The 16,909-nt window shown below is 40.3% G+C and overlaps 1 protein-coding gene across 4 annotated transcripts in view; it reads left to right on the top strand.

Moving 5' to 3' along the window:
- FAM53A (family with sequence similarity 53 member A) overlaps positions 1 to 16,909 on the top strand; it is a 70,807-nt gene that overhangs the window by 18,932 nt on the left and 34,966 nt on the right. For 3 of the 4 annotated variants that reach the window (XM_050338246.1, XM_050338247.1, XM_050338245.1), the window contains exons 2-4: positions 2,185 to 2,431; positions 9,126 to 9,180; positions 13,338 to 14,140. In XM_050338246.1, coding sequence (XP_050194203.1) covers positions 2,354 to 2,431; positions 9,126 to 9,180; positions 13,338 to 14,140 — 936 coding nt within the window. In that variant the 5' untranslated portion in view covers positions 2,185 to 2,353. The remainder of the gene's footprint in view (positions 1 to 2,184; positions 2,432 to 9,125; positions 9,181 to 13,337; positions 14,141 to 16,909) is intronic. The other variant, XM_050338248.1, reaches the window with a different exon arrangement.

The following is a 16,909-nucleotide window of genomic DNA, read 5'->3' as shown; positions in this document are numbered from 1 at the left end:
TGATTCTGAAAGGGCCATGCTTCAGTGATCTCATTTGCTTTCCCTTTATCCTTTCATTCAATTGGTTCCTTAACTAAAATCTAATATCATTCTGTCTAGTCTCCTTATTTTAGCTTGTATTAAGCTGACTTAAAATTTCAGTGAAATATTTGAAGATGAGAAGTACAAAGTAAAATATTAACAAAACACTATAGTTAAATGATTAAAAATCAAAACTTTTTTTCTCCCACCTTTGGTAGTTTTATTTAATTTGTTTTTTTCCTTGAGGAAAAAAAACCTCTCACACAAATTCTTCTATGATCCTTCCAAACAGAAGTAATTAAACATTCTGCTGATCTTGTTCGTATTACTAGCCTCTTACTTGTGGAAATACTGATTCTTAATATGGATCTGAAAGTCTTTGCTCCAGTTACTAAGCTCTTCAACTTCAGTGTGTTTTCAGTCTGCATAGGGACAGTTTCTGACCCCCAGTCAGCCTTTCTTTTGACTTCTAGTCTGGGTTTCTAGATCTAGTTTGAAGCTTCACCCAGGTTTAAAAGGAACACAGCATTGTTAGGTTGTGCTACTCTAAATACTGCTGTGTTGACATGCTTGCCCTTAAACTTGCTCAGCACTTCATGAACCACACTTGGCTTTGACAGATGCTCATATGGAACAGTGTATATGTATATGTAACTTTGGTGTTTTTTAATATTTGACTCGATGTAATTTCAGAAGATGTGGTAAATATTTCAAGTTGTGTGCTTCCCCAAAAGACAGGGCACATCCATTAAAAACAGACCAGCTGAAGTTCCAGCTCTCTGGGTGGCATTATTTGTGGTGCAAAAGCACTTCTAAGCATCCTATCTTATAGCACATACAAAAAAACTAGATACCAGAATGATACCAAAACATGGGCAGAAGTTGTGTTTGTGGGACAGCTTTTGGGCCAAGGGGGCCACTCCGGTGAGGGTGAAATAGTGTATGGTTAGCATATGAAAATCATATTTGAGGATGTACTCAGAGGCAACAGGTTTAAAAGATAATCTAACATCACCATTAATACTATTAATAGCTTAGTTTTAAGGGGGTTTAACTTGGCTCGTGGCCTCAAGTGGCTTTTTTCCTTGCTACTACTGGTTATTTAAATAGCTGGTGAGTAGCAGTGTGGAAAAGGCAATACTTTATAGAAACATTAATTGAAAACTACTATTTTCTACTATTCTTTTTTACTGTAGACATTAAAAACTAGCAAATGGAAGTAAAACTTAAGGTCCTAGCAGCATCAGTGTTCCTTCCCCAAGCCTCATGTTGCTTTGTTTAAATTTGGAAATAACCTCTGCGTGGATCTCTTCCCTCTTTTTATTCCATAAGTGGTCACTGAATATGCTTGACCAAATTAAATCATAAGCAAGAATGGTTAGTGCAGTACACTAGAGAGAGGGGAGGAAATTATGTGGGGAATGTTTAGGATAAAAAGAGGCAGCTGGTGAACTGAGTGCTTTTGATTTAGATGACTGCTCACAGAATAAAGATATCTAAGTTGTTGTCTGTGATGCTTTTATGTGCATGGGAATCTGTCCTGCTTATCAGCGTAAGATCTGGTGTTTGCTGACAGGTAACAATTATGTAACCTTAAAAAAAAAGAAAAAGCAGGGAAGGATATATTAAAAGTAGCTGAGGGTTTGGGAAGTGGTTATAGTGTTGGAGCTACCCACTGCTCCACTTTTCTTTTTAAAGAGGGATTAGTGATGAAACAATGTGGTAGAATGTCTTGAAATGGCAAATAGTGTTAAACATGCAGAACAGTGTGGTGGATATCTGGGTGTTTCATATGCTGTTCCAGAATACCTGGCTAAGACTTCAGTAGTTTAAATGAGGAAAAGCTTAAGTCTTTCCTTCTGCCTTGGATCAAAATCTAGATAGAATCGGTTTAGTAGTAGGAAACAGCCAAATAAGACCCTCATCTTTACTGGGTATAAATCTCATCTCCTTTCTGAAGCTGTAATCATTGAAACCTCATTAGGAGTATTCTTTCATGAGTGGAGGCATGTAATCTGAATTGCCAGGTGTTGGCACTGGTCACAGAGGGATATATTTACATGAAGTATTTTTTCAAGTAAGAGTTGTGTTATTGCAATATTAACTACAATGTGCATAAGAATTTTTCTGACTCTTTTTCCTTTTTCTACTCCAATTTTACAGGAAATCAGAGATGATACACTGACAGCGTTTGGAAATAAACTTTGGCAGTAAGATGGAAGCATAAATCTCAAGACTTTAGGCCAAAACAGAAATGGCTCATGAGTATTGAAAGAAGAGACCGAAGAGCCTCCAACACTTCTGAGTGAGCAGTGGAAAAGGAACAACTACCATGGTAACACTAATAACTGAAAAGCTGCAGAACCAGAGCTTGGATGATCTGACCTGTAAAACATACAATATTAATCTGGTAAGGATCTACCAAAAAAACACATGTCACTCAGAACTACAAAATGAATTCAAGAATGTAGATCAGCCAGAATTCAGCTATTTAGGTTAGGGCTGGTTTGCAAAGTGGGGTGAGAGTTGTAAGAGGGGTAGAAGTCCAGCTTAAGTGTATGGTCCCTTCTTGAAGCGATGCTTTCTTGTTTTAATGATCTTTTTAACCTTACTGCTTCAATTTAGACAGCTGTCTTCATGGTGTTCTAATGACTGAAAATAATTATCAAATCTTAGGATTTCTTTTTTACTAACAAAAAGACACAAGTACTTGTGTAGGTTGAAGTTTTCTTCACTTCGTATAACCAAGAGCATGCTTCATGTCGTTGTATCTGATAACTCACAAAAATCCCTGACTGCCACACAGTTAACTACCAAACACTGGGGAAAAAGGAGAACAGGTCATCAAATAAAAACAGTTCAATTAAAAGTCAGGCTACTGTCAGACTGTTGTTTGATGCTAGTATAGCAGGTCATTGCTTTATCAGTGTCTCAGATGTCTGGTGCTCTGAAAAATTCTGTAATATTTATAGTGTCATTTTCTGCAGTTTAATCTCTGGACCCATGATGTGGTTCAAGCATGTTATTCAGACACTAAGGAATCTATTCCCTTGTGAATGAAATACTATCTACTCCTGAGTGTGCAATGCAGAACAGTCTCTCACCAATTTTAGATGCCTGCCTGAGAACCCTGAGACCATATTGTATATGTAATGCAGAATAGCTTTGTTTTACTGACTGTAATTGCAGTGACACCCTTCTGTAGGTCAAACTTGAAGGTTCCACAATTAATTTGACTAAAAGTCAAAGTATTGTTCAGCTTTAGTTCTGTTACTTTTAAAAATAATAAGCAGACATCAGACCTGAAGCATGTCACTTTTACAGTAAGATTCTGTACCTCTGTTGTAACTTGTATTTAAACAAGTGAACTGCTTCCTTATTTCATGAGCACAGAGCAGGTGAAACATATCTTGAATGAGGTGGAGTTTGTGCACAAGCACCTGCTATTCTCATGTGTATTCTCATTCCAGTGCTTTGTCCAGTAAGGATATCTAATAGGAGACATCAGTCAAGTGGTTTTGTTTTCAAAGCTGTAGCAGGTCCATTTAGAGTTCCTCCAGAAATTGCTCTTACTTTTTTCTTCATCTTAAATACATGCTATTCTTGAAAGGCAGATTTAAGGTCGCGGAAGGATGTTAGCTCTCAGAAGTGCTCACTCACTCAACTGGCATTTATTTTGTCTAGTTTGATGAAGCCCTTGGGTTTTGTAGGAGGATCTGCTGTATCTGTGAACTAGCAAAGTTATCGTTTGTAATTAATCTGGGCTTAAGTGTGAGCCAATGATGACCTGTAGCAGTGTTTGTAACTAAACATGTAGTGACATCTTGTAATTTCTAATTTCTGAGGTCCTAAAGTTTGCATCAATTTGGAAACTGAACTCTTTACTGATAGTCACTGTAGGTTTTGGACCAGAGACCTCGAAGAGTAGAGGAGGATGTATTAGTGCTTTTGCACTGTGTGGAGTCTGTACCAGGAGTATGTTCTGTAATGTGTTGTAGCTTGGTTGTGGTTTATTCCTGTCCTTATCTGTACTTACAATAAACCCTGAAAAAGAACAAGTGGAGCGGAAAATGGCACATGATGCCTCATCAGTTGTTTCCTCCTCACCCTTCTCCTGCTCCTCTCCTCCTTTTATCTGTCAAGTAATTGGTTTTGTAAGTGCTTTAGTTCTTCGAGAAAATGGGTTCTGGGGCCAGGAACAGGTTCTGTTTGTACACCATGGCACCCTGAAAAAGTGTGGAAATTGCGGAGTGAGGTGTGGGAATAGAGAAGCAACTGTGAATTAAAGTGTGCAACTAGGTTGCTCCCGACTAAAAGGGATTCCTGACTAAATGCAAACTTAAGAGGATAAAAAGTATCACTGGTAAAGATGATTGCTACATTTTAATAAGAGAAAAAGACTGCTAGTTGGGGGTCTAGTATCAGTGCTAGCACCTTTAGTCTTTTTGGCAAGAAGTTCAGGTTAATGATGTAGTTTCTGCTAATAGCAGCAGCAATTTAGAGCAATTCTGAAATGATCTTGCTGCACCTTCTGTTCCTTGTGCTGGCACAAAGTTTTGTGGCACCATGTGGTGAACAAACATTGTGAGCTGGTCAAGGATTAAGACTAACTTCTCTTGCCTGGGTTCATGTTGTTAACCCTTATCAGTTTCCTGGTACCTTTTGCAGTGCATCTGCACAAGTTGCCGTATTGGCACAAGGAGATAAAGTAGCTGGGGAAAAGCTGTTCTGTAATACAGCTCGTGAATGAGGGTTATAAAAGGCAAAAAAGAAGAATAGTGCTTTCAAAGCGATTTGCTATCCATCCAAGCTGGGCATAAAGACAACATGTATAGGCCATAGTGCACTTTTTTTATTTGTGTAAGCTCTATGATGACCGAGTACCTTTCTTTTATGTTGTAAAATACTGGCTGTACCTTTTTACTGCCCTGTTAAATGACATGCTAATTTCCCAAGGTGGTATAACTCAGGTAATTTGGCCAGTGCATGCTCAGGTATGTTGTATAGCCTTATCCTGCACCTGCCTTTAGAAAGAACCCCAAATGATTTGAGTGTCCTGCTGTAGAAGCAGGAAGGCTGTCCCAGGCTTTTACCTCGAGTGAGTACTGTAGCTCACAAGGTGAAGTCGTGTCCCTGGTTGCTCAACTCTACCTTGCAGCAGTGAGAAGTTCTGCAGGCACGTGGTGGCTTTCGTGGGTTGACAGCACATGGTTGGCTTCTATTCCCGTGAACACAGATCTCTTAAATCAAGAATCTTGAGGATTTTTCTGTACATTCTGACTAAGCTTGTACCTTTTGGTGTTTGAGTTGGTTTGTGAAGTAACAGCATGTGAGCTGTAACACTTCAGGGTGTGGTATTAAGAAGGAAATGCGAAGATCTCCAGACAAGCATTTGTGAAAGGAAGAAGTTCTACTGTAAAACCCTTCAGTGCATGTGGGTTTTCATTTTTAATTTTTGAATCTTGTGTTGAAAGACTCAGAATTGGGCTGACTTCCTTGGATGGAAAGCCACTGACCCAAAGACTTAACATCCTGAGAAAGGGTCAAAAGTTCCTCCTCACTCTTCCCTAGGTCGTTGTCTTTGAAGGATATTTGGTAGAGAGATGGAGGTCCAGCATGGCCTATTTAAACCAAGTCCCTTCTTTGTGGTGGTGGTTAAATTAGTACTTGAGTGATGAGCACTGACTTCCCTGTGGTTTGGAAAGAGTGCTGATAAATTGGAATGACTCAGATACACTTGTAAACTGGGAAAAAAGGTCTTGAAATTGAAGCCACTAATTTTAAAATTATGAAGTCCTCATTCTGAGAATAATGAGGAGGATAGCACAGGCTGTGAAGTTGTTAATGTAGTAGATTAGAGTGTAGAAGAATAACCAGAATTATTTTTGTTGCAGTTGGCTTCCGCGAGCAAAGAACACTTTTTAAATTAGTGATGGAAATTATAATTTGTTGTCAGCCTCACTTGCATGGCTCTACCACTTACTCAGTTCAGACTAGGTGTCTTCTGAAGTGAATATTTTAACGAAAGAACAGCTGCTAAGACTCAGTAAACCAACTGAAACTTGCAGCACCGTTCTGAATGTTGTACCACACGTTTCCTTTCCTTTTGAGCACAGTCTCTCCAGATGCACAAAAAAGGTTCTGTTTGTGAGCAAGCATTTCAATATAGATGAACTCTTTAGCATGAAGCAAACCATTCCAACCTCAGGTGAAAATTCAAGTTTTATTGTTCTATGTGTCTACCTTAAAATCTGCCTTTTTTGCCCTAGAAAATTCTCAGGAGGCAGGAGATCTTGGTGGGTGTTTTAATTTCTATTCAAAAAGCAGTAGCTGGAAGATGGATGTATTTCCTCTTCAGGAAAGTGACCTTGTTGAATAATTTGGCCTTATTCTAAAGGAAGATTTCCTTCACAAAGAGGGCAGTAGACTTCCCTGTCAAGGTTCTCAGCAATTGCAGTCTCTTTTCAATCATAGTCATAAAACAAGCACTTCATTGAGGAAGTTTCAGGTAGATCATAGCACAGAGGGAATGAATGGGGGAGGGTAGAGCATGGCCAGCCCAGGAGAGCTGATAAACTGGTTCAGTGCCCTGTTACAGTAATATCGAGTGGGACTTGTGCCATGTGCTGTATAGATATAAAGATCCTCCCTCCCATAAAGAATTTTACAGCCTGATAATCTACACAAGTTTGAACTTCCAGACATCATTAAAATGCACCAGCAGACAGTGTTTCCAAGTATTTTAGTTTCAGTTATAGAAAACCCAGTATATATTGTAAAGCAGGTTTGTTACTTATTGTCCCCTTAGTCACTCGCCCCTTATTTCAGTACCTTGAGCTTTTACTGGAAATGGTGCAGCTTGTTTTCGTTTTTCAGCCTGTGATGTCACATGTGATGTTCTTAAGGTTTTTGGTCAAAAAACAAAGAGCTTTTTGATAACTTAGCAGGATTCTGTGTAAGTGATCACTTAAGAGACAAGTTGCAGAGGAAATACATCTGGTCTGTCACAGAACTGAGCACTGACTTCAGTAAAAGCTGATCAGAAATAGCTCCAAGGGCGGGGTTGCTGTCTGTGTTGGAGAACATTTGCAGTTCTCTGGAGTACAGATAGTCTGTGTGTGATCCCACTTTTTCCATCCCACTTTTCCCCTCGAAAAATGCTTTCAGTGCTTCTCAGCTGTCAAAGATACAGTAGTTTAATCTTTACGTGATGGACAAGAACTTTTTAAAGTGGTTAAAGTGCAGGGAGTCAAACAACTTGGGCACTGGTGAAGAGAACCTTGTTAAAGATGCATTTGTCTGGAAACTATTTGTAAAAACTAAATTTCAGTCTAATAATTGTCACCCAGGATTATCCTTGAGTTTCTGTTCCTTCTGAGCATTGAATATCTTGCCCTGTGTACATAAATAACCTCTTAAACATCCCTAATTATTATGTTAATATTAAGTCATCTTACTGCCATTTTCTGTGTGGTTCAAGATAAATTAGCTATAAAAATTTTTGACACAGAATTTTGTCCCAAAAACGTCTTTTACTTAGTTACCCTCTGATAGTTGAATAGGTTGGTATTGCCTTCCATTTGGGGAAAGTTGTAGAGGAGGAATTTGCTGAAAAACCTTATCTTTAAGTAACTTAATTTGTTTCCCCTTTAGGGACAGCTGAAATGCTACTACTGCTGTTACTCTTGTATTCCATGTGAAGCCCTGGTAGCTGATTAAACGATTGATACTGATTTTTCAAAATATGGATACCATATAACTGACAGGTTGCAGGCTCCAAATGGTTTGAATAGGTCTAATTATCAGCAAAACCAATGGAGGTTCAAACTTGGAGTTCTACTGATTATTTAAAGTAGCTTCTTTAAAAAGAACTTTTATAAATGTATCTACAGGTGCAAATGTTAACTAAAAATGAAATGACTTGTCTCATGTGCAGATGCTGATAAAAAATAAGATTAAAGATCCGATTGGTGCCCAGTCCTTTCATCTGTTCCCTGTTATTTCCTACCTCTAAAACAATAACACCAAGGGAGTATTACCACAGCTTAGTGTTTCTCTTGTGTGGGGCTCAAGGATATAAAGTTGTCACTAGCACTGTGTGCTGCTGTACAGCAAAATAATAATAATAATTAAAAAAGCTCTGTAGCCCAAGGATGTTTGTTTAAAAATCGACTTTGTATCTGGAAAGGAAGTGTATGTACAATGCTATCTTCTTTGGCTATACACAAAGAACAATGTTCACATAAAGTGTGTTGCTCTTTTTTAGAGCAATCTTCCTCTCCATCCTGAGGTGGTGGTGGGGGAGTGAATAATGACCCTTGGGCTGATGGAGCCATGAGCCATTTATTTATAGCTCCTTTATAGGAGGCTGGCTGGCAAGCTCTATGCTTTGTCTGAGAAATCTAGACCATTAAGAATGCCTTTGTAGCAATATTTTCTAAGCAGAATTAGTGAAGAAAATGGAAAACATTCTGCACACAAACTTACTTTGTCTTACTGTGCAAAAAGATGTTTGTGAGGATAAGACAGATTTTTTTTTTTTCCTCAAGGGCTTTTCTACCTCGAAGAAATAAGAGAACACTTTGATACATTGATTATAAGTAAATGTAAAATACTAGCAAAGCCTGATTGGAACAGTGTTCATGGTGGTGAACCTCAAGAGTTTGTGTATTTAATTTAGATAAAGCTATTCCTGTCTCTTAGTTGAAGATGAAATGTTTTGCCTTCTATCCTTAAGATTGAAAATGGAAACCCAACTGCCAGATTGTACTTTCCTCTCCACTGAAATGAGAATTGGATCGAAGCTTTTTCATTAAGGATGAATTATCACTCTTAATTTTCCAGTTTATTCACATGAGCTAATGTTGCAACTCTTGAAACAGTTTGATACTTAGCAGTATATCAGAAAATGTTACAAATAATTACATACCAGAGGCTTTATTTATAAAGATCAGCTGTGTGGGAATTTCTTCAAGATATGCTGCAAACCCCCATTCTTTTAAAGGCATTAAGTGTACATATAGGGAAACTGGAAACTGCATGCAGTTTCCTTGAAGTGAATGCTGACTCTTTCCACATTTAAAACTTTTTTTCTCTGATTTCAGTACTCATCTGAGAAGCTGAACAAAAGTGGCAGCTTGTTCCCTTTCGAAATCAATGGTAAGTTCTTCAGAAACCTTAGCTGTGTTTTACTGAGGTAATTGGTATAGCAAGCAGCCTTTCTTTTGTAAATAAGGTGAGGGGGATGGAGCATGCTGCTGTAGAGCCTGCTGGTTTAAGCTGGTCTTTGAACAATACTGGGAATAGCTGGTTGTTAGTTTTGTACTTGTGATCTGCTTTGCATAGTAAAAAGCCCTTGTAACACTTCTTTTCTTGTTCAGTATCTGCTCTGGTGTACAGAAGCACAGTAATGCTGTTTTTCATGTTAAACATTTCTTCAGGTTCCTCAGCTAGTAAAAGTCTTTATGCACCTTCTTACAGTCTTTGCCACATAGAATATCCAGCATGTTGCAACCTACAAGTTGAAGTCCAGTGCCCTCATACAAGTGTTGTTTGCTTTTATTCCCCCTGGTCCTATTAGAATAAGAGTAAGTTTTATCTAGCAAAACCAAATGTTTTACTTATTGATATGTAAAGTTGGTACTGCTTTAAGGGATGGACTTGGAATTTTGCACGCCTTGTTTTCCTTAAGCATGGAGGATTTTTATTTGCTCAGTGGGACTCCCCATAAAATGTGAATCTTGGTTTGTGTGGGGTTTCAAAGGCAAATGGTGTTTTGTCTTAAATGGCATTGCCAACTAGGCAGGTATCCTGGTGGGAATCTGTTACAGACCACCCAACCAGGATGAAGAGGCAGACAAAATACTCTCCAAGCAGCTGGGAGAAGTCTCACAATGACTGTTGTCATGGGGTACTTCAACTTACCAGATGTCTGCTGGGAATACAATACAGCAGAGAGGAAACAGTCTAGGAGGTTCCTGGAGTGTGTGGAAGAGAACTTCCTGACAGAGCTGGTGAGACAGCCAACCAAGGGAGATGCCCTGCTGGACGTGCTGCTTGTGAACAGAGAAGGCTGGTGGGTGATGTGCTCAGAGGCTGCCTTGGATGTAGCAATTTGGGGACTTGATTCTTGGAGAAGTGAGGAGGGGGATCAGGAGAACTACCTCCTTGAGCTTCTGGAGGGCACACTTTGGCCTATTTGGGTGGCTGGTTGACAGGGTCCTTTGGGAGGCAGTCCTGAAGGACAAAGGAGTCCAGGAAGGCTGGATGTGCTTTGAGAAGGAAATTCTAAAGGTGCAGGACCAGGCTGTCCCCATGTGCTGAGAGATGGGCCAGTGGGGAAGATTGGTCTGGTTGAAGAGAGCTTTGGCTGGAACTTGAGTTAGAGAGTTGACATTTGGAGGAAGGGGAGGCAGCTCAGGAGGACTTACAAGGATGTTGTGAGGTTATGCAGGGAGAAAATTAGAAGGACCAGCTTCCAAAAAGAACTTAATCTGGTTGCTACCAAAAAGCCTGATCAAAAATTGTTTCTATAAATGCATCAGCAACAAAAGGAAGGCTGAGGAGAGTCTCTGTCCTTTACTGGATGCACGGAGAAATATAGAAACAAAGGAGGACAAGGCTGAGGTGCTTAATGCCATCTTTGCCACAGTCTTTATTGTAAGACCAGTTGTCTGGGTACCTGTACCCTCAGCTGGAAGAAAGGGGTGGGGAGCAGAAGGAAGCCCCCACAATCCAAGGGGAAATGGTTGGTGATCTGCTACACCTCTGAGACACACATAAGTCTGTGGGGCTGGATGGAATCCACCCAGGAGTACTGAGGGAGCTGGTGGAAGTGCTCACTAAGAGACTTTCCATCATTTAACAGCAGTCCTGGCTCACTGGAAGTGTCCTGGGTGATTGGAGGTTGGCAAATATGACGCTCATCTGCATGAATGGCCTGAAGGAGGATCTGGGGAACTACAGGCCCAGCCACTGTGGCTTTATGAAAGGTGGGGCCTGTTTGACCAACCTGGTCTCCTTGTATAACAAGGTGACCTGTGCAGTGGAGGAGGGAAGGGCTGTCAATGTTGTCTACCTGGACCTTAGTAAAGCATTTGACACAGTTTCCCACAGCATTTTTCTGGAGAAACTGGCTGCTCATGGCTTGGATGGATGCACTGTTCCCTGGGCAGAAAACTGTCTGAATGGCCAGGCCCAGAGAGTGGTGGGGAATGGAATTACATCCAACTGTTCAGTCATCAGTGATGTCTCCTAGGGCACAGTGTTGGGGCTGGTTCTGTTTAGTATCTTTATCTGGATGAGGGGATTGAGGGCACAAATTTGTGCTCTGGAGAACAAATCTTATGAGGAGCAGCTGAGGGAGCTGGGGCTGGAGAAAAGGAGGCTCAGGGAAGACTTTATTTGTCTCTACAACTCCCTGACAGGAGGTTGTAGCCAAGTGGGATCGATCTCTTCTCCCAGGTAACGAGTGACAGGACAAGAGGAAATGGCCTCAAGTTGCACCAGTGAGGTTTAGATTGGATATTAGGAAAAATTTCTTCACCAAAAGGGTTTTCAAGCATTGGAACAGGCTGCCCAGGGCTGTGGTGGAGTCACTATTCCTGGAGGTACTTCAAAGATGTGTAGGTGTGGCGCTTGGGGACATGGTTTAGTGGTGGATTTGGTGGTGTGAGGTTAGTGCTTTTACTCTGATCTTAGAGATCATTTTCCAGTCTAAATGATTATGCGTTTCTACCACATAAACAATTAAAACACAGGTGCATCTCTTCTTTTTTATTTTTTTTTCTTCCTCTCCTGGCCTGGGAGAAAGCTTCCTAAGTATTTTTAAAGATCAGACCAGTCCAAGCTGGGAAATTGTCCTACAGTAGATGCTAGGAGTTTCAAACATTAGCTGGATCCCATTGTGTTGGCTGTTTTACTTGCATTGAATTATGGATGGTCCCTGCCTTGAAGAGCTTACATGCTTAAGGCAAAGCACAGTATGTGGTTGTACCCATCTGAAAGAATAGAGGAGGAAGGACAGAGGAATTCTAATAAAACATGTTTGAATAGGCCAGCTGTCTGCACAGTTAAATGATTTTGAGACAATAGGGTGTTCTTTAAATAAGATCCAAATAAACAGGATAATCCATGACATACTTTGAGCATGGAACATGTACAACTATTTGAGTTTGCAACTTTTAAAGCTACTCAGCAAATCTTTTATCTATTAACTACTCTAAAACTTAGCTTAGACAGTCAACCATAAGAATATACTAGTATTTAATGTTTAGGCTGTATCTAGGTTCTTAAAATAGGCGTATGGGAAAAACTTGCTGTTTTAAATATTCTTTCTTTAAAACCAGGATAAGTGAAACTTACTTGGCTAATTGGTTTAAATTAGCAAATTTTCTAACCAAGCATGAAGCACTGTTAGCTGGCCAACAGTTTTGCTGCTTTTCAATTTGCAAATCCAAAGTCTGCTGTAGTTCTTCTTACACTTCATTGTATAATGTGGAGGAACAGCTGTAAAATGTGCAGAATGTTCTCAAAGAAACGCTTCACAAAAGAGTGAGAGGCTGCACTGGCAGACTGCTTTTAACCCAGCATTGCCACTTCAGATGAGAAGTTGTGCACTATGTCTGCATTCACAGTAAAACTTGCAGGAGGTTCTTAAGGGATACTCAGTTTATGCATTGAATTAAGGTGGTTTTTTTTCTTATATCCAAAGTGTAGTGGGGGGGAAGGTAGCAATCTGATTTAACTTTATGCTGTTTCTAATTTAAAGCTTTTCACACCACAGAATTTGAATACCCTTTGCAAGTTTTCTTTAGTAAGGTGTTCTTAACAGAAAAGCTTAACAGCCAAATAAAGAACAGCTGTTTGAAGAGATTACCCTGCTCTTGCATTAAAAAAATAAGAATGAAAATTCCCCAATGGGTTCTCACATTACTTTTTAATTCCTTTTGGTTGTACCTGAGATTGTTCACTGTTATATGTTTTAACTGTGGTATGTGCTGTGCACTAGGAAACTGTCCCTGTTGTTCTCTGAGAAACACAGTGCTGTAATCATTCAGTATACAGGGAGAAGTATTAACAAGGTGTATACATTAGAATGCTCAGAGTGGCTCCTGAAATACTTCAGTCTTCGTGTTTTTGGAGTTTTCTAACGATTTTTTGAAGTGAATGCTTAATTATAGTGTGAAACTTTAAGAGCTGGGTATTTGTGGCTCATCCTTCTGAGCTTGACTTTAATGGTTTTACATTAAACTAGGTTTAAAACAAATAGGTTTTTTCCCTTTTCATCTTTCACCTGTATCTTTTTCTGTTTTCAGAAGAGAGTCCTTGGAAAGCTTTAAATGGGGGTTACCCAATCCAGGCTGACACAACAAGGAATTCAGCTTACCCTTTCCCAGTGTGCCCATTCAGCACCAGCACTGCCAGTAATGGTAGTCTGCAGTGGCAGCAGGAACCTTCCAACACATCCATGGTGTCAGGATGGATAAGTGAATTAAACCTTAACGAAAACTCGGGTCAGCCCTTGGCACCACCAACAAAGCGCCACTGTAGGTCCCTCTCGGAGCCAGATGAGCTGGCTCGCTGTCGGTCGCCGTGGAAGCCTGGCAGTTCCAAGGTTTGGACTCCCGTGTCAAAGAGACGCTGTAACAGCGGCGGCAGCGCGACCTTGCAGCGCTGCAACAGCCACGGAAGTGCAACCTTACAGAGAAGCACAAGCATCAGTCTGCCACAGAACATACTGTCCCTAAACAACGTCTTCACTATCACCAGCTTCAACACATCACCAGTACCCAGACCTTCCTCTGCCAGCAGCGGGTTTGTGGACAGCAGCGAGGGCAGCACGAGCTCAAGTACCCGCTGGAATTCCGGAGGCCCTTGTGACTTTAACCCAAGGCGCCGCCTCTCCCTCTCCCAGGAGCACATCACCGAGACAGGAAATCTCTTGCCTTCAGCCAACAGCACTCCCACCTCCACACCCGAGCTCAGCCGGCGGCAGGGCCTGTTGAGGTGCCGCTCTCAGCCTTGCGTCCTGAACGAAAAGAAAAGCCGGCTGAAGCGCAGACGGGAGGAGGATGTACGATGGAACAGGCCATCGTTAGACTTTTTTAAAATGACACGGGTGAGATTTTACTTTCCTCAGTGTGGGCAGGGGACTCTTGCAGGAAGGCTGTTTCTAGATAAACTGCGCTAGTTTGTGGTTGTTGCAGATTTGCTCGTGTCCCTGTGCTGATGGATATCACCTTCAGCAGGGTAGCAGGCTGCTGTAGGCTGCCATACCCTCTAGCAACTTACATTTTGCTTGCAAAACCTGGTTCTTGAAGCCCGGTCTACTTGATATCGAGTGCAGAGAACTCTGAAAAGCTGCTTGAGGCAGAGGCCAAAGAAAAATGGCTTGATTTTTCAAAAATCAAGGAAACCACAGAGAAGGGAGTGAACATGGTAGCAAAAAACTTATGTCACTGTGTTCCCAGGTGCAAATGATTTCTAAGTAATCTTATTTCAAATCTGTTTAATTAAGCCTCCCCTTACAGTTTGAGTAATTCCATAAGGCTAAATAAGAGCAAGCAAGCCCCTATAAATGGATTAACAAAAGAAACTACTAATAAGCAAGTTGGAAATAGTGTTCTGATACGGCAACTGCAGGTGCTCCAGCTCAATGGAGAGGTGTTTTACTCCCAGTTATTCAGAATTCTGCTTCCCTCCTGAGGGTAAAGGTGCTTATACAAAAACTAGTAAACCTAATTCATGCCTGTAACTTTGCATGTAATACAAATGCTTGTACACAGCTTTTTTTTTTTTTTTTGGAGGTTATGTGTCCACAGAGTTGAGTGCTACAGTTTAACATATAAAATTCAATCTTGTGGTCAGAGAACACTTATACTTGTGAATATAATCCTACTGCCTTCAACAGATAACCAGACCTGGAAGGTTTGTGTGAACCGGTCTGTTAAGAGTAGTGAGGAGGAGGTCGTTTGCAGAAGTAACAATAAAAATTTAAGGAAAGGATGTAGTTTTGCACCAGTGTCCCTTCACTGTGCAAAGGAAAAGCTGACTAGAATGGGATGCTGGCTAAAATGTCCAGTTTGTGGTACCCTGGCATTAGCGGGCTTTACATAGAAACGTCTGGGAAAACTGGTAAGGTGTTGGGACAGAACTATCTGATGTTAACTAATTTATATCCTCTTACCTAAAAGTCTATATGATGGCATCTATCCCTCTCTTGTGCTTTAGTGAGTCAACTTCCTTTATATCTTAAAGGTTTTTTTTTCTTTAAATGTAAATACTTTTTTGGTGAAGCTCTGGGGGGAGGTAATGGGTCAACAAACCATACAGGACAATCTGTTTGCTTCTTGACGAGGTTGGTAACCAGCTCTGTTCTAAATATGAGTAGACAGTGTTCAGAGTTTTGGTTAAGATGCAAGTTTACTAGGTAGCTAATCAGATCTTACCTGTTTCTCTGTGTTAATCACTGCTGGGATTAGTTTGCTAATCTAGACCAGAAGTATTATCAGATTTGCCTTTCAACTCCCCGTGTGGTCTGATGCAGGTTTCTTTATGTAAAATTCAGAACCTGCCTCTTTTTGTTTTGTTTTGTTTTGTTTTTTTTGGCTAGACTTGATGCTTGCATTCTTTGGGCTCTGAAGGTGTTTGCAGTATTTCAGACTGGCAGACCAGTTTCATTTGCTCAGATCTTACACCTTCTAAGTAATCCATATGGCGTGGGTATATATGGAGAGAACCTGATAACAGCCCATGTCTATAGGAAGCTTTTTGGCTGTTTAGATTTGCTGCAGAATTGTAGCATTAGACTAACATTCAGCCAGTCTTGACTACTTTTTCCTGTAAGACCTATTTTGAAATGATGTTTTCATGATAAGCTCAGTAGTTTATGCAACAAAGTTCATTCTCCAGTGTCAAGGCCTGATGGATGTTTTTTCCAGCTGTTTTCAGTAGAATCTTCCTATCAAGATACTACTGTGTATTTAATCAAAGGCAAAAAGTATAGTTTGGAGATACATCAGTTTCCAAACATGCTAAACTTTAAAAAAAACACCTGTTTAAAAATTAGGCAAGTACTGAAAACATTTGAAGTAAAAATTGTATTAAGTTTACAAGAAATATTGGGGTTTTTCAGTATGACAGTTTGCTTACCCATTACATTGGAAGTCTTCATATCTTACCTTCTGCCCGTGCCCCAAATCCTGGTAGATGTATATGCTTTGAAACTTACATTGTGGTGTTAAACAAAAATTGCTTCTGTGCAAAATATTCTGAACTAATACTACAGAAGGCTTGTTTTGAAGTGTCACACAAGAAGTGGATGTGTCCTATATCTGCATACAGCTCAGTGAAGATCAGGACTAAGATTAGGGGAAGTTCAGTAAGACCTTTCTTTCATGTATCTTGATGGTTCCATATTGTTCCCAAAAATACTTTTCCTGTGATTTCAGATTCACTTCTAAGTCAGTTTATGAAAGACCTCTGTTGGAAACAAGCGCTTTTAAGGATTTTTGTTCTGAGCTTTACTGAAAACATTTTGATGTCCTCAAATCTTCCTAAAAAGCTCAACTTATCAAGTAGTTGCTCAGAACCAGGTCAGCAGTTAGATGATATCGCTTGTGGAGAACTTAACATGGGTCAGCTATGCCTGATGATAGATCTGAAGGTGCTGGGAAGGGAGAATTCTCTATTCTGCAGTCCTATTTTGGAGCCACGACTGCGTGAAGAGCAAAGTTCTGGGGCTGCAGATGTTTCTGCCAATGCTCTGGAGTCCTGAGGGCTCAAAGTTGCTTAAGGCTTTTCAGCAAGGAGTTCTCTCAAATCAACATTTATCAGAATTAATGATTTATTTACTTTAACCTGAAGCAAGGGCTGTTGTATCTAAATG

The sequence above is a fragment of the Myiozetetes cayanensis genome, unplaced genomic scaffold (assembly GCF_022539395.1).
Source record: "Myiozetetes cayanensis isolate MyiCay16 unplaced genomic scaffold, myiCay2020 scf7, whole genome shotgun sequence".
In the NCBI taxonomy this organism is placed as follows: domain Eukaryota; kingdom Metazoa; phylum Chordata; class Aves; order Passeriformes; family Tyrannidae; genus Myiozetetes; species Myiozetetes cayanensis.
The sequence above is the reverse complement of the archived record's forward strand: the minus strand, read 5'-3'. Positions and strand labels throughout refer to the sequence as shown.